The 22,391-nt window shown below is 44.5% G+C and overlaps 1 protein-coding gene across 7 annotated transcripts in view; it reads right to left on the bottom strand.

Annotated features, from left to right (window-relative positions):
- PRPF40B (pre-mRNA processing factor 40 homolog B) overlaps nt 1-22,391 on the bottom strand; it is a 206,580-nt gene that overhangs the window by 154,696 nt on the left and 29,493 nt on the right. For 2 of the 7 annotated variants that reach the window (XM_082244918.1, XM_082244921.1), the window contains exons 5-8: nt 19,481-19,511; nt 16,860-16,879; nt 15,039-15,092; nt 7,812-7,922 (exon numbers count right to left, since the gene is read on the bottom strand). In XM_082244918.1, coding sequence (XP_082101044.1) covers nt 7,812-7,922; nt 15,039-15,092; nt 16,860-16,879; nt 19,481-19,511 — 216 coding nt within the window. Of the gene's footprint in view, nt 1-7,811; nt 7,925-15,038; nt 15,093-16,859; nt 16,880-19,480; nt 19,512-22,391 lie in introns of all 7 variants that reach the window. The other 5 variants (XM_082244919.1, XM_082244922.1, XM_082244923.1 and 2 more) reach the window with 5 other exon arrangements.

The following is a 22,391-nucleotide window of genomic DNA, read 5'->3' as shown; positions in this document are numbered from 1 at the left end:
ATGCCATTCACAATAGGTCTTTCCAGAGGGGACTGAGCATTTTTGTGCATCTTTGGCAAAAAATATATAATTGGTGTCCTGCATGCACTGGGATACAAATACGTGCCCTCCTTCTTAGTTAGAACCTTCCGTTTCAGACCTTTCTTAACTACACTGCTCAAGAAAATTATTGCTTTTCACAGATGAGAGCAGGTTCACCTTGAGCACATGTGATAGACGTGAATGGGTCTGAAGAAGCCGTGGAGAATGTTATGCTGCCTGTAAGATTGTTCAGCATGACCGGTTTGGTGGTGGGTCAGTAATGGTCTGGGGAGGCATATCCATGGAGTGACACACAGACCTCTACAGGCTAGACACTGGCACCCCGGCTGCCATTTGGTATCAGGATAAACTCCTTGGGCTCCATTGTCAGACCATACGCTGGTGCAATGGGTTCTGGGTTCCTCCTGGTGCACAACAATGCCATGCCTCATGTGGCGAGAGTATGCCGCCAGTTCCCGGAGGATGAAGGAATTGATACCATTGAATGGCCCCCACGCTCTCCTAACCTAAATCCAATAGAACACCTCTTGGACATTATGTTTTGGTCCATCTGATGCTGCCAGGTTGCACCTCAGTCTGTTCAGGAGCTAAGTAATGCCCTGGTCCAGATCTGCATGGAAATACCCAAGGACACCATCCGTCGTCTCATTAGGAGCCATCCCTGATGTTGTCAGGCATGCATACAAGCACAAGGTGCCATACAAACTACTAAGTACCATTTTGCAATGAAATTTCAGCAAAATAGACTAGCCTGCTGCTTCACTTTTTCACTTTGATTTTTGAGGTGTCTTTAAATACAGCCCTCTATAGGTTGATCATTTTCATTTCCATCAAATGATATTGCATCCTTTCCTTCCTAACACATTACCGAGTCCATATCAGTACAGATATCCTGCATGATATTTTTCCTCATTGAGATCTGATGTGTTTTCAAAGTGTTCCTTTAATTTTTTTGAGCAGTGTAGATATTGAAGCTCATCTTTATATTCAGAAATGGGGTCTTCTTTTAATAATTGATAAGTGTTTTGATTTCCCAATAACCGATCCATCTCACCCATATAAAAAAACTTTACTCATCACTACCAACCCTCCCCCTTTATCCACAGGATGGATGACTACTACCTTATTAGATTCCAGGGAGGTGATGCCCTTCTTGATAAAGGAAGGGTCTCTAACTTTTTTAGTTTCCATACTTTCCAAATCCACAAGCACCATATTTTTTAACACCTCAATGTGTTTGTTGTCCACATTGGGGGAATTAAAAACAGACTTGTTTGCTAGGTTAGAATGTTTTCCAGCCTTCTCTGCAGGCTTAAATAAAAAGTATCTTTTAATGTTAAGACTTCTAACAAACTTATTGATATTAAAGAGGTTGTAAACCCACATTTTTGACATTTGCCTATAGGTAAGCCTATATTAAGGCTTACCTATAGGTGCTATAAATATCTCCTAAACATGCACCGTTTAGGAGATATTTACAGTGCATGCAGCCGATGACGTCATCGGCGCATGCGCTCTGAAGGAATGGCCACCCATGCCGTTCCTTCAGAAGCCTATGCCATGAACGGCGTCTCCCGCACGCATGCGCGGGAGTGATGTAATCACGCCTCCGGCCAATCAGATGGCCAGAGGACGCGAACAAGGAAGCAGGGCGGCCGGACATGTCGGCCGCCCTGTTGCTGAGTGGGCGACACTGCGGGGACTTCGTTTTTAGGTAAGTATTTCATAATGAGCTAATATGCAATGCATACTAGCTCATTATGCCTTTGTCTTTACAGGTTTTTTTTTTTTCTCGTTTTTTTTTATGTGCGTTTACTTCCTCTTTAATATAGGTATGAAATTTGTTAAAGTTTCACACTGGAGCAAACTTATGTCCTTTAACAAGGAGGGCCCTAAGTTCGACCTTGGTCAAACTCGAGCCGCTAATGTTATATATAGTTACATAGTAGGTGAGGTTGAATAAAGACAATAGTCCATCCAGTTCAACCTGTGTAGGTGTGTGTGACTGTAATCATCTAACATAGCCCTTAATGTCCTGATCCTTGAGATGTAAGTCTAAGAGTCTTTTGAAAGTCACCATACTACCCACAGAAACCACCTCTTGTGGTAGACAATTCCACAATCTTGTAGCCCTAACAGTAAAGAACCCTCCTTGTTGCCTGAGGTTAAAACGCTTCTCCTCTAATCGCATTGTATGTCCTCGAGTCCTCATGCAATTCCTTCGAATGAACAGCTTTTTTTCTAAGCTGAGATCCCCATTAAGATATTTATAAATTGCTATCATGTCCCCTCTCAGACGTCTCTTCTCCAGGGAAAATAAATCAAGCGATTGCAGCCGCTCTTCATAGTTAAGGTCCTCCAACCCCCTAATCAGTTTAGTTGCCCTTCTCTGGGCTCTCTCCAGCTCCAACACATCCCTCCTGAGGACTGGCGACCAGAACTGGACAGAATACTCCAGATGCAGTCGGACCAGAGTTTTATAAAGTGGAAGGATTATAGTCTTATCTCTGGAATACATCCCTTTCTTTATGCATGCTAATATTCTGTTGGCTTTGGAAGCTGCCGCTTGACATTGCATGCTGTTGCCTAATCTATCATCAACCAAGACTCCCAGATCTTTCTCCATTTTTGATTCCCCCAAGGGTTCCCCTCCTAACGTGTATTGAGTTTTTATGTTTTTAGTCCCCAAGTGCAAAACCTTACACTTCTCCACGTTAAACCTCATTTGCCATGTCGTTGCCCACTCCGTAATTTTGTCCAGGTCATTCTGTAGGATATCTGCTTCATGCTGTGCAGTTATTGCCCTGGCCAATTATGTGTCATCTGCAAAAACTGATAACGAACTACTGATCCCGTCCTCAATGCTGTTTATGAATAAATTGAACAAGGTTGGTCCCAGGACTGAGCCCTGGGGCACCCCGCTTACTACCTCAGACCAGTCTGAGTATGCGCTGTTTATTACCACCCTTTGGACACGGCCTTTTAGCCAGTTCCGTATCCAAGAGCAAACCCTGCTGTCAATACCTGCAGACCTTATTTTATAAATTAAGCGCTTGTGGGGAACTGTATCAAACGCCTTAGCGAAATCCAAGTACACCACATCCACTGGTCTGCCCCTATCTAGCTCACAGCTCACCTCCTCGTAGAATGCTAAGAGATTGGTTTGACAAGAGCGCCCATTTGTAAACCCGTGCTGGTTACTGCTGATGATGTTGTTGTCTTTAGCATATTCTACGATATAGTCCCTTATCATCCCCTCCAAAAGTTTACATATTATTGATGTCAAGCTGACAGGCCTATAATTTCCCGGGATATGCCTCTGGCCCTTTTTGAATATCGGAATCACGTTAGCTTTCCTCCAATCCCCTGGTACATCTCCTGTTCTAATACTGTCAGCAAAGATCAGGAACAGTGGTCTAGATATAACCTTACTGAGTTCCTTGAGTACTCTCGGATGTACGCCATCCGGACCTGGTGATTTGTTTGTGTTAAGTTTATCCAGTCTTTCCCTGATTTCCCCCTCTGTTAGCCATAGTGGCAAGTCCTGTGTATTACTACTAACCATACAGTCATGGTCAGTGTACCCCTCCTTTTCCTGCGTAAAGACTGACGAGAAAAAAGCATTCAGCACGGTTGCTTTTTCAGTGTCCTCTGTAACCATCCTCCCATCATCGTTAATTATGTGTGCAATATGCTCTGCCCTAGTTTTTTTGCTGTTGATATATTTAAAGAATTTCTTTGGTTTTTTTTTACTATCCTCCGCTATTTGTCTCTCAAAGTTGATTTTAGCCATCTTGATTTCTTGTTTACTTTTCTTATTTGCCTCCTTGTATTGCTGGAAGGCCGATACTGTGCCCTCTGATTTATATTTCTTGAAGGCCAATTTTTTTCCCCTAATAAGTTTTTTAACGCTACGGTTTAGCCAGCCAGGTTTGGCTTTGTCTCTTCTAAATTTATTTCCCATAGGAATGCACTGCAAGATGCATTTGCTTAATATGTTCCTAAAGCATTCCCATTTTTCCTCTGTGGTCAGTGATCCCAGGGTTTGGTCCCAGTTTACCCTTTCCATCAATAAGTACAATTTTGGAAAGTTTGCCCTTCTGAAGTTTAGGGTTCTTATGTTCCCCACTTGCCTTGTTATATTGTTATTTATACTAAATGTGATCATCCTGTGATCGCTAGAGCCCAGGTTGTCCTGGACTCCTACCTCCGAGATTATGTCTGGGTCATTAGTGATCAATAGATCCAGGACTGCGTTTTCTCTGGTAGGGGAATGCACCAACTGTGACATGTAGTTGTCCTGTAAGGTTTCCGTGAATAGACGGGCCTTCTGTGAGTGTGCAGTCCCCTCTTCCCAGTCAATGTCGGGATAATTGAAGTCCCCCAATATGATGACTGATCCCAGTTTTGCCACTTTACCCATTAGTGCTAAAAATTCCAGCTCTACCTCCTCCCCTTGGTTAGGTGGCCTATAGCAAACCCCCACAACTACTTTTCCCTTATCTTCTTCCCTATCGAGTTCAACCCACACAGATTCTAAATCCATGCTCATCCCATCCGTAATGTCACTCCTTTCTATCACCTTTATATTGTTCTTGACATAGAGACATACCCCTCCCCCTCTTTTTCCTACCCTGTCCTTCCGGTACACCGAATACCCTTGGATATTGGCCAGCCAGTCATGTGAGGGGTCGAACCAAGTCTCTGTTATTCCCACAAGGTCTATGTCATCCTCATGTACTAACATTTCCAACTCATCCATTTTATTAGCTAGGCTCCTGGCATTAGCATATACCCCTCTTAGTTTTACGGAAGTTAAACGTGATTGGCGGTTATGTTTATTCCTGTTTGGTCTGCGGTTTTCCCGCACAGACCCGCCAATTGACGTTGTGGACCTACTGTCGCTGCTGACCCTACAACTGCCTTCAGTCTTTTGCTCCCTCCTGACTGATTCTACTTCTGAGCCCTCCCCACCAGCCTCTAGTGGAGTATTTTCCTTTTTAGTTCTTCTTCCTGCTTTCCTTTCTCACGCTCTCTTCTCCCCCCCCCCCGTCTGTTTTATGTAGGTGTATCAATTGGTAACAAGGACAGGGGCTACTTCCTGATAGCAATTATCCCTCCATCCAGAGTGTTTGGAATTATTATACTGCTAACCCCCCCCGGATTAGGGTTATTAGAGGACCAGCCCCTCACAGGGAGTGCCCCCCTTCGTTCATGATTCCAACATCTTGGATATGAACCATGAGGTTCTCATGGTTCATATCCATGGTAGGAACTATGAGAAGACAGTGGGTGGGGGACATATCCCTGATCCCCTCCTCCCCTACCAGGGCCCCCTCGTCCTCTCTGTTGCTGCACTGATTGGCCATAGTATTTATTCCCCTGTAATGGGGTTCTAGGATTAGAAGTAAGTTTAGGGGTGGAAGGGTGATGTTTAGTCACAACTTTGGCTGCAGTTGGAGAAAAATAACCTTCTGACTGTTCAGACAAGGGAACATTGGCCTGCCATTAAAAACTTCTTTCTGTGTGAAATACCCAGAGTCTGTAATACATTTTCCCTTCTTTTTAATCTGGGCCTCTTTATCCCATTTTGATAACAAAGTTTCACTTGATAATTTAGGAAAATCTGATGAATTCTAATGGAGCTCCATTTTCATCTTAATTTCCATAATCTGTTTTTCAATCAGTCTCATCTTTCTTTGTTTTCTTTTTAACAAAAAATCCATTAGTTCTTAACCCTTTTTATCAAAAAACTCCTGTAGTAATTCATCATCCATTAATCCATCATTGGGTGGGACATCCCATCTAAGGCGCCTTGGTACCAATTTACTGTTAGCATATCGCTCAAAAGATGCAATAGCCCACCAGGCTTTGCTTTTCTTTTCAAAAATAAAACCTAATTTCTTAAACATCATAGACAAATCTACCACTCCATTGAGCTTAACCTTTCTTCCAAATACTGAAAGAGATCCATGAATGCTGCTGAAAGTAACGGGAATAAAGGATACAATGTAAGAAAAAACAATCAGTGCGGACACATAGATACTAATAGAATGCCATCTGAACACTTCAAGGTGATCACAAAAACCTCAAAAGCAGTCAAAATAAAAAGGAAGTGTAGCGCAGAACAGTCCAATCTAAAATCCACAAACAATAAATAAAAGGTCCACACAATGTCGTAAGATGAACCACAAAGCCCGCGCAGCATAATAGATGATAACAGATCTTCCTGGAAATGCCTTTTGTTGCTTTTAGAAGTTAGGAACCACAAACTCAAAAATCCCTCTATCCTTTAAGACCTGGATTTCAACAGCCATTCTTTTCAGTTCAGCCATTGTGGGGGGTTGCTGGCTACAGGGCTCTGAGAGTGTCTCTATTATGCAGTCCAGAGACAGCACTAACAATACCCCCCCCCCCCTCCCAGCACGGACAGGAGAGGAGAAAGAGAGGATCAGCTTCTCCTCCTTCTGCCCTCTCCTCCTGTGTCTGCCCAGCCCACAATCCCTGGCAGTGCTATGCCTCAGAAAAAGGGATGCGTGGGTGGGAAGTTTCAATCCCAGCAGTCAGAAGAGGAAAGCTATCAATAACCGATGCCTCTCCACCCACCGTGAGTGATGTCTCCTTCCTCGCTCCCTTCTCTCTCCTGTCTCCTACTGAGTACTCTAATGTAAGAGGGACTCAGATGTAAGGGGTGCTCTGTGGACTCTGATGTAAGCGGGGCTTTGGGACCCCCTTACATCAGAGCTCCCTTTTACACCAGAGTCCACAGAATTCCCACTTTCATCAGAGCCAACCTTAAATCGGGGTTCCTCTTTACATTCCAGAGTCCACAGTGATCCCCCTTACAGTGTAAGTGGAAATTCTGCAGGCTCTGATGTAAGGGGGGCTCTGAAGACTCAGATGTAAGGGGTGCTCTGTGGACTCTGATGTAAGGGAGCCCTGCGGACCCTGATGTAGGAGGGTTCTTTCGACTTAGATGTGTAGGGGGCTCTTAGGACTCAGATGTAAGGGGGCTCTGCGGACTCTGATGTAAGGGTGGCTCTGTGGACTCTGATGTAAGGAGGCTCTGCGGACTCTGATTTAAGGGAGGGTCACTGTGAAATCAGATGTAAGGGGCGCTCTGCGGACTCAGATGTAAGTGGGGCTCTGCAGACTCAGATGTAAGGGGGGGTTCTGCAGACTGTGCTGTAAAGGGGGCTCTGTAGACTCTGATGTAAGGGGGGGCTTTGCTGACTCGGATGTAACAGTGGTTCTGCGGACTGTGTTGTAAAGGGGGGCACTGATGTAAAGGGGGCTCTGCAGACTCAGATGTAAGGGGGGCTCTGCTGAGTCAGATGTAAAGAGTGCTCTGCAGATTTACAGATGCATGTTACATGTATACACACAGTTATGCCTCTCAGCTTTTGCCTATTATTTTATTATCATCATTATACAGAATTAACCTGCTTATGATCCTTAAGAACTTAGTACATAGATGAAACTGCCTTGAAAAAGCGTGTGTCTAATTACATGAGAAATGTTCTTCATTTGGATGTGTTTTACTTGATTTTAGCCTTTTGGAACGTTTGCCTAAATAAAGAAGAGTAACATACTGTGAGTGTCCTGGATTTTATTTTCTTGGACTGCTATATTTAGATACTTATTTACCCTGTGTTGTAATTCCACAGAGGTCAGAAGTGTGGGATCTCTAAGGGCAATCTTTTCAATATATACTAGTCTGAGCTCCCTTTAATGGTGAAGGCCACACATCTATTTACAAATAATCTTACTTCTGGTTTAGACTTCAACTCATCTGGCTTCTCCCAGGTGGATTGCTTGGTTTCTGTGTTGTAGTAGTAGGTTCGTCCATCTGGTGCTTTGTGCTCTGTCCACAGGGATTTCTAAGATTAAAATAAATAAATAAATAAAAAATATATACAGTTAGGTCCATATGTATTTGGACACAGGCAACATGTTCATACTTTTAGTTCTGTATACCACTAGAATAAAATTAAAACTAAACAATCTAAATTAATTTGAAGTGCAGACTTTCAGCTTTAATTCAAGGGGTTGAACGTAAATATCAAGTACAAATTTTAGGAACTGCAACTATTTTTGGTTTCAATGGTTTTTATTGGTTTTCAACAAGAACAAGTAGATAACAACAGCGTTAACAGTAGCTGAAAGTACTCAGAAAAGGGTACATATCCAATAACAAGTGCGATAACATGCAGGAACAGTTCATGGGTACAAACATGTGCTCAAAGGTCGTAAGTCCATGCGTTAGCAAGAGAGGCAGCTCTTCCTCCCCAGGCACCCCACTGGGAGCAAACTGTGCCCGAGGAGGGGCTGCTCCCACAACCACTTAAGATAAACCTACCCAAGCAGTGCTTGGACTGTTCCTGGGGGACATTAGTCCCTAATACGAGGAGGGAGGGGGGGGGGGGTGAGAATGAGAAAACATATAAGCGTACAACATTGGTGTCGTGCAAGACTACCAGAACAAGAAAATGTATAAAGTGGGATACACTTATAAAGCAGAGAACATTAAGAGGTTACAGAAGCCAGCAAATGTATCATTAGAACATCAAAGATAACTAGGTCTAATCAGGCCTGGGTCACTCGCTCCCCTTGGACACCCCCTTGGGTACTAACTGTGTTCAGGGGAGGAGACCAACCACCTGACCATGGTTGCCAGTTACGTTTTGATTGCGCCAGCTTCCCACTGGCTACCGCCATCATGGTTTCGTAAGTGCAGTGGGTATCGACAAGTTCTATTACTTCCCTCAGTGACGGGGGATCTGGGTATCTCCATCGTCTCGTTATAGATAGTTTAGCAGCGAGGAGAACGTGAACTGCAGTGTTTCTTGTGTGGGGAGGAGAACTGTAACTATTTTTATACACAATCCCCCCCATTTTCTGGGGCTCAAATGTAATTGGACAAATTAATATAATCATAAAAAATGGTTAATTTTTATTATTTTATTGAGAATCCTTTACTGGCAATGACTGCCTGAAGTCTGGAACCCATGGGGACCATACCTAAGACTGGGTTTCCTCCTTTCTGATGCTTTGCCAGGCTCTGAAATACATGCTCAATTGGGTTGAGATCAGGTGATTGACTCGGCCATTGCAGAATATTCCACTTCATTTCCTTCAAAAGCTCCTGGGTTTCTTTTGCAGTGTGTTATGGATAATTGTCCATCTGTACTGTGAAGCACCGTCCAATCAACTTTGCTGCATTTGGCTGACTCTGGGCTGACAGTATATCTGTAAACACTGCAGAATTCATCTAGGTGCTTCTGTCTTTTGTCACATCATCAGTAATAATCAATGACCCAGTGCCACTTGAAGCCATGCATGTCCATGCCATCACACTGCCTCCACCATGTTTTAAAAATGATGTTGTGTGCTATGGATCATGAGTTGCTCCAAGCCTTCTCCACACTTTTACCTTCCTGTCATTCTGGTAAAGATTAATCTTAGTTTCATCCGTCCAAAGAATACTTTTCCAGAACTGGTCTGGCTTTTTTAGATGTTTTTTGGCAAAGTCTAATCTCGATTTTCTATTCTTCAGGCTTATAAATGGTTTTCACCTTGTGGTGAACCCTTTGTATTTGCTCTCATGAAGTCTTCTCTTGATTGTAGACTTTGACAAAGATAAGCCCACCTCCTGGAGAGTATCCTTCACTTGTCTGGATGTTGTTTTTCTTTTTTTTTTTACCATAGTGAGGATCCTACGATCATCCACCACTGTTGTCTTCCGTGGACGTCCAGGCCTTTTTATGTAGCTGAGCTCACCAGTGTGTTCTTTCCTCAGAATGTACCAAACTGTTGATTTGGCCACTCCTAATGTTGCTGCTTTCTCTCTGATAGATTTGTTTAGTTTTTGAAGCCTAACAATGGCCTGTTTCACTTGCATGGACAGCTCCTTTGAACGCATGATGTAGGTTCACAGAAATAGATTCCAAATGCAAATACCACACTTAGAATCAACTCCAGACCTTTTATCTGCCTAACTGATGAATAAAAAAACAAGAAGTAGCCCACACCTGGCCATGAAACAGCTTTTGATTCAATTGTCTAATTACTTTTGGTCCCTTTAAAGAGGGGGGGGGGGGGCTATTCTTAAGAGCTGTAATTCCTAAACCCTTCCTCTGATTTTCATGTACATACCCTCAAATTAAACCTGAGAGTGTGCAATTCCACTCCATGTCCATTATATAGCTATAGCTTGAATAGGTTTTAGTAAATACCTGAAGAAATCTAAAATTGTGCCTGTGTCCAAATATATATGGACCTAACTGTATATACATACAGTATATGTGTGGAAAACCGTAAATTTACAGCAAAACTGATGATGATTGATGACGGAAAGCCTAGGAGACACTAAGCGCCCTAGTAGAGTGCTCTTTGACAGGGAAAGGAGGAACCTGACCCCTGATGCAATAGACCTGAAACACCGTCTGTCTGATCCATCTGGAAATGGTCACAGAAGTAGCAGACAACCCCTTGGGAGGTCTGTCCGTGAGCCCAAATAGAGAGTCTGACTTCCTAAAAGACTCCGTAGCTGCAAGGTACACCCTAATTGACCGGACCACATCCAAGGCATGCAAGGTAATTTCCTTTGGATGTTTAGCCTCGAACACAGGGAAAGCAACATAATGTCTTCATTCAAATGACAGTCAGAGACCACCTTAGGAAGGAATGACAGACAGGCGCGGAGGCAAAACCAAGGTCCACGCCGTAAACCGAAAATGCTCCTTGCCCACGGCAAAACAGAGGAAGCGTTGGTGACCGGCACATAGTAGAATGTGCATGTAGGAGTCCTTGATGTCGATAGAAGCGAGAAGAAATCCCCCTGACATAGGGACGCCACTACCGTGTGAATGAACTCCACACGGAAATTCTGTACTCGCACCAGCAGTTTAGCGCCTTGAGGTCCAGAACTGGACGTACCTTGCCTTCCTTCCTGGGAACTGTAAAGAGGTTTGCTCAAAAAAAAACCCCTGAAAATGTTCCGAAATCAGAACCGGAACATTCACCCCTTGAAGGAACAAGTCTTGCACTAGCCGAAGGAGACCCATAAGTGATCTGGGGACACATGCAGGTTGAAATGGAAGAACCTTTCCAGAGGATAAGACTGAACTCCATCTCGTAGCCTGACCGAATAAGTTTGTGGACCGACGTGTCCTATACCAGGGAGGTCCACGGATCTGGAAACCAGCAAAGACGTCCCCCCACCCCAGATACAGGTGAGGGTGCCCCTTCATGCAGAAGAAGCAGCCTTGTCTGCAGATCTAGAAGAGCCCGCTCGTGGCTTGCCAGACCTGGTCATCTTTCAACCCCTGGTGGAGGCCCTGACTTTTGATCCCTAGTCTTGAGACCCTGAGGGATGAAAAAACCTCTTCTGAGCCTAGGAGAATGGCCCACGTCTATGACGGGGCTCCTTGCCCTTGGTAGCCTGCGGAAGAAGAGTACTCTTCCCTCCTATGAGACCATTAACAATGTCATCCAAGGAAGCTCTAAAGAGGCAAACCCCTACAAGGGGGAGATCAGATAAGGCCTTTTTAGAAGTCTGGTCCGCAGACCAGTATTTCAGCCAGATAATACACAGAAGGACCACTGCTGATACAGACAGCCTAGAAATCAAAGGAGCCGCATCCAAGAGGCATCACAGATAAACTGTAGCCCCTGGACCAACTGATCCACCAGCTCCGCAAAGACAGGGGGAAGCGGTTTCCCCTCCAGGTCCTGGTGTAAAAGTGTAGCTCACTCGGTCAGAGCTTGCAACACCAGGGCAATAGTAAATACCTGTGAAATATCTATATTAATTCCCGCGCTAGTGAGATGATAAAACAATATAAATGAACCAAAACTTGATAAAAAGTAGTGAATAAATGCTCTCTTTAAATAAATAAATACGTGGACATAAATATATAAAAATGCATAAAATATATAAGTGCAAGTATGCAGCTGCTGCAACTCTAAGTAAACCTTAGGTAAAAATATATAAAACCAAAATTAAGCAGCGCTAGCATATAAAAAACTGCAATGACAATTTTAGTGATATTTGTGAAATAAATAAGTAAATAAATAGTCCTTGTGATATCTGTGAAGAAATCCAAATAAAGTGCTCAAGTGCAGAAATAACTTATAGGTGCTCCAAGGGGATGGTGACCCCTCTTGGTTCCCCACTCACCACAATGCCAGATTGTTAGCGCTTGAAGTATATACCACACAGAGCCTCCTTTTAGGGACCATCATTCGGTGTATTCATATGTCCTCGGATAGAAGTGGGTATGATCCGCCTCCGTATCCACATTAAAATATAAAAGGACCGCACATAGTGAAGTATGTATTTATGATTTATTGCCAAATAAAAGGTTTTAAAACATACTCACAAACAGAATAAAATGGTATCGCATTTATCACAAACTCGTGGTTGCCGCAGTTAGCGTGCGTTCCACAGTGTGACCAGGAAGTGCTTAACCCGGAAGTGACGATACGTCTAGTCCGTGCCAGAAGTTGCGTCAACGCGTTTCACCCTCCCTCTGGGCGTTTTCAAAGACAGTCTGAAATAGAGTATGAAATAGAGGGCCTTGCACCAAGGCTGGTCTGCTTGCAAGAGGCAAAGACTGGAGGACCAGTATGTCTGTGTACTACATTCTTCTGGCCGAATTTGGTGCAATGAGGGTCACCAGAAGCTCCTCTATCTTGCATTGCACATAAAGGAGAAGTTTTATCAGAGGGAAGGTGTATAACAAAGGCCAGGAGGTAGCTGGTACTGGTTTCAAATATGTTCAGCCTGTTGTTTAACCTGGGAACCAGGATGTTCACAACTGGTTGTCCAGTTTGGTCTACCTAAGACAAAGATTCTGAAAGATCTCAGAGCGCAGAGACCATTTCTCCAAATCTAGGCATTGGCAGGCTAGAAAGTCAGCCTGTCCATTGCCCACACCAGCAATGTAGACGGCAGAGTCAGCTAGAATGTGAATTTACACCCAGGACAGTATCACGTCTGTTTCAGCAGCTTGATTTCTGGTGACCCCTAATGGTTTATTTAGGGCACTGCTGTGGCATTGTCCGACTGCACCCTAACTGGGTGACCTTGCAAAAGGGGGATTCAGCGTTCAGTTCCAGATTGTTAATGAAGAGTTTCAACTTCACTGAGGACTATGTCCCATGAATAGTTAGGAAGTTGTAAACTCCACCCCAGCCTGTAAGTCTAGCGTCCATGTCACCACTTTCCCTGGGCATGAGAAGGAATGACTTTCCCCCCTCCATGGCAGAATTAGCGATTCATGTCAAGGATAACTTTGTCTGGCTGGATAGATGCATAGAACAATCAAGAGAGTGGATCAGTTTGTTTCACAAGGTGGAGAGATGCAGCTGAAGTGATCTGAAGTAAAACTGGACAAGATAATTACCTCAAAGGAGACTACTATTAGGCCCAGAACCCTTATGCGGAAGTGAACTGAGGGGCTTTTGGATCTGAGGGTCCGCATGTGGAAGCAATCTTTTATGGACAAAGGAAAATGCCAACAGATGTCCTACCACTGACAGGAGTGAGGGCTACCATTTGTTGTGAGTGGGGCTTCTCCACAGGTTTGGCTGAAATAGGGGTCTAAGGCTTGCAACAAAAAGTACTAAGCCTTGGTTTGGAGGTTGATGGCTTGGGGAGAGCAAAGGTCCCTTTTGCCAAGTAGAAGTAGTAGCCATAGGAGAAGGAGGCTTAAGCTTTTTCTTGTGAGGTAAAAATACCTTTTTCTCAGTGACTTCCTTGATGGCTTTACCAAGGGATTCCGCAAATAGGCATTCACCATCAAAAAGGCATGCGTAAAAGACACATTTTACAAGCGTTTTCAGCTGATCAAATTTTTTAACACAAGATCCTGGGCAATTGTACAGAGAAAAGAGACAATCTGGAGACTTGCCAAAGTACATTCTCAAGAGCATTAAGCAAAACAGTAAAGCCAAGGGCCTAGCCTGTCACGGTGGGCATAGCCTTGAAGGAGTCTTCAGGGTCAGGGAACCATAGAAATGGATCATGTCCCTGGACCTGTTTAACACCATGTATCTAACTACACATGTTGAGCTCCGTGCCTGGGTGAGCACTTAACGCAGGATCCAGTGCCTGAAGCAAACATTATAGACCGGCCCCACACAGTGTGGTCTATGTACAGTCCTTAAAGTGGTTCTAAAGGCAGAGGTTTTTTTATCCTAATGCATTGTATGCATTAGGATAAAAATCTTCTGTGTGCAGCAGTCCCCCTAATACTTACCTGAGCCCATCTTGATCCTGCGATGTGGACGAGTGCCTTGGCCATCTGGGTCTCTCCCTCCTGATTGGCTGAGACACAGCAGCAGCGCCATTGGCTCCCACTGCTGTCAAAGTCAGTTAGCCAATGAGGAGAGAGGGGGGGGCTGAACCATGGCTCCACATCTGAATGGACACACCGAGCTGCGGCTCAGTTCCGGTGCCCCCACAGCAAGCTGGGGGCACTCGACAGAAGGGAGGGGCCAGGAGCACCGGCGAGGGACCCCGAGAAGAGGAGGATCTGAACTACTTTGTGCAAAACCACTGCAAAGAGCAGGTAAGTATGACATGTTTTTTTATTTATAAAGGAAACAAAACAAGACTTTAGTACTGTATCTCTTTAAAGTACAGCACCAAGTATTATCGACCCGAAAACTGTTAGATAGCCTAGAGCAATAAGCAGTAAGACCTTGATATAAGTGTCTGAAAAGAGAAAGGAATGATGTAAACTAAAAAAAAACTTCCCCAAAGGAGAAGGTCCATGACCTATTGAAAAACTGGAGTCTCGCGGAGTGGGTCAGGTTATATGAGCGTGCAGTAGGGATGGCTCTAACAAAGTTTAGTATCCAGTATCCATTCATCTGAAGGTAGCCTGCATAGAACCCATTAACGTAAAGTGCTGCATCCTGTACTGTACAAAAGAGATAATATGTTTCTGAAAATGAAATACATGCTGTGCACAAAAACAAATAGAAACCTTTTTTGGAATGTCCTGAGAGGGTGACTTGTCATCCACAGTCATCTTTGGCATCTGCACAAAGTAGAAGACAACTGCATTAGAACAATATTTCAGAACGACATTCAGAAGAATATTTATGTCCTGAAAGAATTAAAGAGCAGTTCAGAGCAACTGTCAGGAATGTCTCTCAACACCTCTCTGATGCAATCCAATGCAGTCTATCACAGCCTCCCGGCAGTCTGCTGGAAAGCCTCCTCCATGCTGAATGGCCGATGGCCACACTCTTCCTTGACTCTTCCTTTGTCTATAGCCAGGCACCAGCTATAGCGCTAGCAGCAACTCCTCACCTCTCTGCTTGGCCGCAGTGTCCCAGGTACTCTATTTAAACATCTAAAGCCCAGGACTCTGGGCTTGTGATAGCTTTGTACTATGCTGGCACTGCACATAATACCCTCTGTTCTTACCTTGCTGACTGTTAGCCTATTGTCCTCTGCCTGTCTGAACCTTTTGCTCCAGGCAGTCTGTCCCGACTCCTGCCTGTCTGTTGATTATGCTTGCTGACCATCACCCACCCTAACCTCTACCTGCCTTTATATTATGCTTACAGACCATTGCCTGCCCTGACCTCTATCTACTATCTGATGCCTGCCATCACCTCTGCCTGTGCCTGCATTATACTACTGACCGCTACCATCCCCGACTTTTGCCTGCCGCTGGATTTTGTGAGCGAACATTAAAGCAACAAGAAAAATCAGTTGATTGGTAATACAATCCATGCAATGCAACTTCGCTAAAGTCATACATTTTACTCAAGTCAATTTACTTTAAAGTTATTTTTTTGGTTTTGGATACAGAGGGTGTTACAGCCAGAAAAAAGGGAAAATCTCAAATGGCAAAAAAAGACTGCAATAAAATGCTGGCAGGAGTTTTAGCTTCCCCCTACTGCACTAACATGAGTGTTTTTATTGCAATCTGGGTTTTCTTGGAGATTTCCCCACACTTAGGCCAGTCCTAGACAGAGTAAATTTCTTTCCTGCAACCAGACAGTGTTGACAGGGGAATCCCACCCACCAAGCCATTGTGTTTTCCCAAAGGGGGAAAGCCATCCCCACCTGAAGAACACAGCCTCTAGCGATAGTCACATGTAAAAATCCGGTAGGCTGGTTGTACCCAAATTGATTGATTGATCAACTTGGGTACATTTAGCCTGCTCATACGTGGTTCAAATCTTGGCCTGGTCCTGCTGAACCGGCCAAGTTTCCTACCGTCTATGAACAGCTTTACTGTTTATTATATTATATGGTTCAATCTGGACAGGAAACATGAGGAAATCTCCCCAATAGGTCTACAGAAGCAGTAAAAACTGATATAGGATTTTTTATTTCTCACTCTTTCCAAAGACTAAAAAAAAAAAAAAAAAAAAGGTTTTGGCTGTAGATGTGTTTCAGGACTCTAGTGCCGCAAGATGCCACAGATATCCAGACATGTGGAGTGGGAGGATTTTTTTTCTGAATCTGTGCTGTTGAAACGTTCTATCTCTCCTAGAAGTATCACCAGCCCCAGACAAACTTTCAATGCTGGTGACTTTGACAGCAAATTATTCATTGTCCAGTAAGCAGGATGAAAAAACAGAGGTGACATAGAAAGTTGCATAACTGAATCAGAAAATGTGTGTGTCATTTGCCCAATTGTGCTGTGTGGCAGAAGGGTGTAAATCACAAGCCCTGAGGCAGGGAAAATGGTAAACATGCAGTTATTTTATCTATGCATTGAACCTCAGAAAGATAAATAGTAAACACATACAGTGATTAGAGGTAGAATAATTACTAAGGTACTCACCGATGGAGCTGGCACTGCTGCTGAAAACACATACACATACAAAAAAAAAATGTTTATAGTAATAGTAAATCAAAGTAGTACATCCTATGATTTCTCGTGAAAGTGCTGCATCATACTCTACAGCAGTGATAGGCCATCTAAGGCAAGTGTGCCAGAGTGGGCATGTGATGTTACTTCCAGTAGCACTAAAATGATTGTCATATGGTATGCGTGCATGCTTAGACTGGCTCCTGCTGGGCCCCTGCTCCCCACAAATACGGTGCTGCTGTTATGGGCCATCAATTTCAAGTTATGACCTGCTCCCCTGCATCATGACTTAACATGATGTTTCAGAGAGGCCCCCCTTAAATCTTTGAGATTCAGGAGCCAGCCCTCCTCCCAGTACCAGCCTAGGCCCATCTGTGGCTTCAGGCATTGTTATGTGAAGAAGCCCATCTGCCTACCCTCTTCTATTTGATCCATTAGCATCAGCACTGAAGGTAAAAGCCCCCAGTCTTCCTGAAGGTGCACAAACTGGGGCTGATCTAAGGTGTGAAGGTGCAGGAATTGAGGCTTAACTGAGGTATAAAGCTGCATGCATTGGGTCTTTTTGAGGCCTAAAGGTACAGGGAACTGGGGCTGATCTGAGGTCTAAAGGTACAGGGAACTGGGGCTGATCTGAGGTCTGAAGGTACAGGGAACTGGGGCTGATCTGAGGTCTGAAGGTACAGGGAACTGGGGCTGATCTGAGGTCTGAAGGTACAGGGAACTGGGGCTGATCTGAGGTCTGAAGGTACAGGGAACTGGGGCTGATCTGAGGTCTAAAGGTACAAGGAACTGGGGCTGATCTGAGGTCTGAAGGTACAGGGGACTGGGGCTGATCTGAGGTGTGAAGGTACAGGGAACTGGGGCTGATCTGAGGTCTGAAGGTACAGGACACTGGGGCTGATCTGAGGTCTGAAGGTACAGGGAACTGGGGCTGATGTGAGGTCTGAAGGTACAGGGAACTGGGGCTGATCTGAGGTCTGAAGGTACAGGACACTGGGGCTGATCTGAGGTCTGAAGGAACAGAGAACTGGGGCTGATCTGAGGTATGAAGGTACAGGGAACTGGGGCTGATTTGAGGTATAAGGGTACAGGGAACTGGGGCTGATCTGAGGTATGAAGGTACAGGGAACTGGGGCTGATTTGAGGTATGAAGGTACAGGGAACTGGGGCTGATCTGAGGTCTGAAGGTACAGGACACTGGGGCTGATCTGAGGTCTGAAGGTACAGGGAACTGGGGCTGATCTGAGGTCTGAAGGTACAGGGAACTGGGGCTGATCTGAGGTATGAAGGTACAGGGAACTGGGGCTGATCTGAGGTCTGAAGGTACAGGACACTGGGGCTGATCTGAGGTCTGAAGGTACAGAGAACTGGGGCTGATCTAAGGTCTGAAGGTACAGGGAACTGGGGCTGATCTGAGGTCTGAAGGTACAGGACACTGGGGCTGATCTGAGGTCTGAAGGTACAGGGAACTGGGGCTGATCTGAGGTCTGAAGGTACAGGACACTGGGGCTGATCTGAGGTCTGAAGGTACAGGCAACTGGGGCTGATCTGAGGTCTGAAGGTACAGGACACTGGGGCTGATCTGAGGTCTGAAGGTACAGGGAACTGGGGCTGATCTGAGATCTGAAGGTACAGGGAACTGGGGCTGATCTGAGGTCTGAAGGTACAGGACACTGGGGCTGATCTGAGGTCTGAAGGTACAGGGAACTGGGGCTGATCTGAGGTCTGAAGGTACAGGGAACTGGGGCTGATCTGAGGTCTGAAGGTACAGGACACTGGGGCTGATCTGAGGTCTGAAGGTACAGGGAACTGGGGCTGATCTGAGGTCTGAAGGTACAGGGGGCTGGGGCTGATCTGAGGTCTGAAGGTACAGGACACTGGGGCTGATCTGAGGTCTGAAGGTACAGGGAACTGGGGCTGATCTGAGGTCTGAAGGTACAGGACACTGGGGCTGATCTGAGGTCTGAAGGTACAGGGAACTGGGGCTGATCTGAGGACTGAAGGTACAGGGAACTGGGGCTGATCTGAGGTCTGAAGGTACAGGACACTGGGGCTGATCTGAGGTCTGAAGGTACAGGGAACTGGGGCTGATCTGAAGTCTGAAGGTACAGGACACTGGGGCTGATCTGAGGTCTGAAGGTACAGGGAACTGGGGCTGATCTGAGGTCTGAAGGTACAAGGGACTGGGGCTGATCTGCGGTCTGGAGGTACAGGGGACTGGGGCTGATCTGAGGTCTGAAGGTACAGGGAACTGGGGCTGATCTGAGGTCTGAAGGTACAGGGAACTGGGGCTGATCTGAGGTCTGAAGGTACAGGGAACTGGGGCTGATCTGAGGTCTGAAGGTACAGGGAACTGGGGCTGATCTGAGGTCTGAAGGTACAGGGGGCTGGGGCTGATCTGCGGTCTGAAGGTACAGGGAACTGAGGCTGATCTAAGGTCTGAAGATGCAGTAATTGGGACTGATCTATGGTTCATGGCACGCTATTGTTAAATGGCACATGCTTGTAAATGTTCACTTAATGTTGAAAAGGTCTACAGTATCTATTTCTCCCTTTGTGGCCCCATTATTCTTTCCTCGTAGCAGAATACTCACAGCTGACAGACTCTATTCCTGGAGCTGTCACCTGTCAAAAGATAAATCCACATATTACTTGTGTACACAGAAACTTAAAGGATCGTTGTCACAAAAAAATGCATTCCTTTCACAGTATGTACTTAAAGTATATGTGAACCTTTACATTGTAAAACAACCCAAAACATATACTGTATGTATACAATATATTCTAAATACTTTTTTTCTATTTTTTTTATTTATAAGTGATTACATGACCTCTGTTCTTATCTGTCTGCATAAGAGGCTTATAGAGAAGTGGGGGTGGAGAATGCAGGAGCATGTCAACAGGAGGCAGAGAAACAAATGTACACTGATCTTTCCTGTAATTAGCTATGCAGGGGGTCTTGTTGAAAGAAGTCATCAATAGATTACAGGCAGACCATGCTACCAAGTAGAATACAAAGGAGTAAACTGACCCCATTGTGATAGATGTTCTTCCATGCCTAGCATGGTTAGTTTGAAATAGGAAAGCAGGGGGACTGTCAGGATCACCAGGTATTTCACACACAGGAAGCAATACAAAGAGAACAGGATAGTGGTAACAAAGACATATACCAATGTCGGGGTAACATACACTTTAACACACACAGCAACAGTATTTTGTATATGAATTTTTGTTTTTTTTTATTTCCCTCAATTTTTACTCGTATTGTTCTCCACATTTACATGCAGACCAAGTTATACAGCAAGAGAGACAGTGACAGAGACTGGCAATCCATACCACTGTCTGGGATGAGCAGTTGCAACAAAAAGTAAAAGTAAGTAAAAGTAAAAAAGTAAAAAAGTAAAAGTAAAGTAAAAAAAAAAAAGGATTTCAACTAGATGAATAAAAAGTAAACATTCAAAACAATGCTGGTACTGTTATAAATTGTTTCATTCCCTAAGTGCCGGTTCACACTTCTGCGATGCGGGAACGCAGCATGTTCCCGCATCGCATCCACACATCTGGCAGTTCACACTGCCATATGCGATACGCAGGGGGTGTCAATTAAAAGTTAACAACACCCCCAGTTGCGATCGCATATCGCAGTGCAATCTGCAAGCACGCACAGAATCTGATCGCACAAGTGTGAACCACTGTGCGATCCGATTCTACTGCGGCTCAAAAAAAGCCTCATGTGCGCGTTTGGTGCAGATACAGTGCGAATTCAGCCATACAAAGTGTATGGCTGAACTCGCATCAGCACATCAGATCACATGTAATTAGGAGCAGTGCGCTACGAATTACATGCGATCTCCGCAAACGCGGAAGTGTGAACCGACACTAATACAGTGCCTTGCAAAAGTATTCGGCCCCCTTGACCTTTGCAACCTTTTGCCACATTTCAGGCCTTAAACATAAAGATATAAAACTGTAATTTTTTGTGAAAAATAAACAACAAGTGGGACACAATCATGAAGTGTAACGAAATTAATTGGATATTTCAAACTTTTTTAACAAATAAAAAACTGAAAAATTGGGCGTGCAAAATTATTCAGCCCCCTTAAGTTAATACTTTGTAGTGCCAACTTTTGCTGCGATTACAGCTGTAAGTCGCTTGGGGTATGTCTCTATCGGTTTTGCACATCGAGAGACTGCAATTTTTTGCCCATTCCTCCTTGCAAAACAGCTCGAGCTCAGAGAGATTGGATGGAGAGCGTTTGTGAACAGCAGTTTTCAGTTCTTTCCACAGATTCTCGATTGGATTCAGGTCTGGACTTTGACTTGGCCATTCTAACACCTGGATATGTTTATTTGTGAACCATTCCATTGTAGATTTTGCTTTATGTTTTGGATCATTGTCTTGTTGGAAGACAAATCTCCGTCCCAGTCTCAGGTCTTTTGCAGACTCCATCAGGTTTTCTTCCAGAATGGTCCTGTATTTGGCTCCATCCATCTTCCCATCAATTTTAACCATCTTCCCTGTCCCTACTGAAGAAAATCAGGCCCAAACCATGATGCTGCCACCACCATGTTTGACAGTGGGGATGGTGTGTTCAGGGTGATGAGCTGTGTTGCTTTTACGCCAAATATAACGTTTTGCGTTGTTGCCAAAAAGTTCGATTTTGGTTTCATCTGACCAGAGCACCTTCTTCCACATGTTTGGTGTGTCTCCCAGGTGGCTTGTGGCAAACTTTAAACGACACTTTTTTTGGATATCTTTAAGAAATGTCTTTCTTCTTGCCACTCTTCCATAAAGGCCAGACTTGTGCAGTATACGACTGATTGTTGTCCTATGGACAGAGTCTCCCATCTCAGCTGTAGATCTCTGCAGTTCATCCAGAGTGATCATGGGCCTCTTGGCTGCATCTCTGATCAGTCTTCTCCTTGTATGAGCTGAAAGTTTAGAGGGATGGCCAGGTCTTCGTAGATTTGCAGTGGTCTGATACTCCTTCCATTTCAATATTATCGCTTGCACAGTGCTCCTTGGGATGTTTAAAGCTTGGGAAATATTTTTGTATCCAAATCCGGCTTTAAACTTCTCCACAACAGTATCTCGGACCTGCCTGGTGTGTTCCTTGTTCTTCATGATGCTCTCTGCGCTTTAAACTGACCTCTTAGACTATCACAGTGCAGGTGCATTTATACGGAGACTTGATTACAAACAGGTGGATTCTAGTTATCATCATCAGTCATTAGGTCAACATTGGATCATTCAGAGATCCTCACTGAACTTCTGTAGAGAGTTTGCTGCACTGAAAGTAAAGGGGCTGAATAATTTTGCACGCCCAATTTTTAAGTTTTTTATTTGTTAACAAAGTTTGAAATATCCAATAAATTTCGTTCCACTTCATGATTGTGTCCCACTTGTTGTTGATTCTTCACAAAAAATTACAGTTTTATATCTTTATGTTTGAAGCCTGAAATGTGGCAAAATGTCGCAAAGTTCAAGGGGGCCGAATACTTTCA

The sequence above is a fragment of the Pelophylax lessonae genome, assembly GCF_965119305.1.
Source record: "Pelophylax lessonae genome assembly, chromosome: 2".
Classification (NCBI taxonomy): domain Eukaryota; kingdom Metazoa; phylum Chordata; class Amphibia; order Anura; family Ranidae; genus Pelophylax; species Pelophylax lessonae.
Note: the sequence above shows the minus strand (reverse complement) of the source record. Positions and strands in the feature narration are given on the sequence as shown.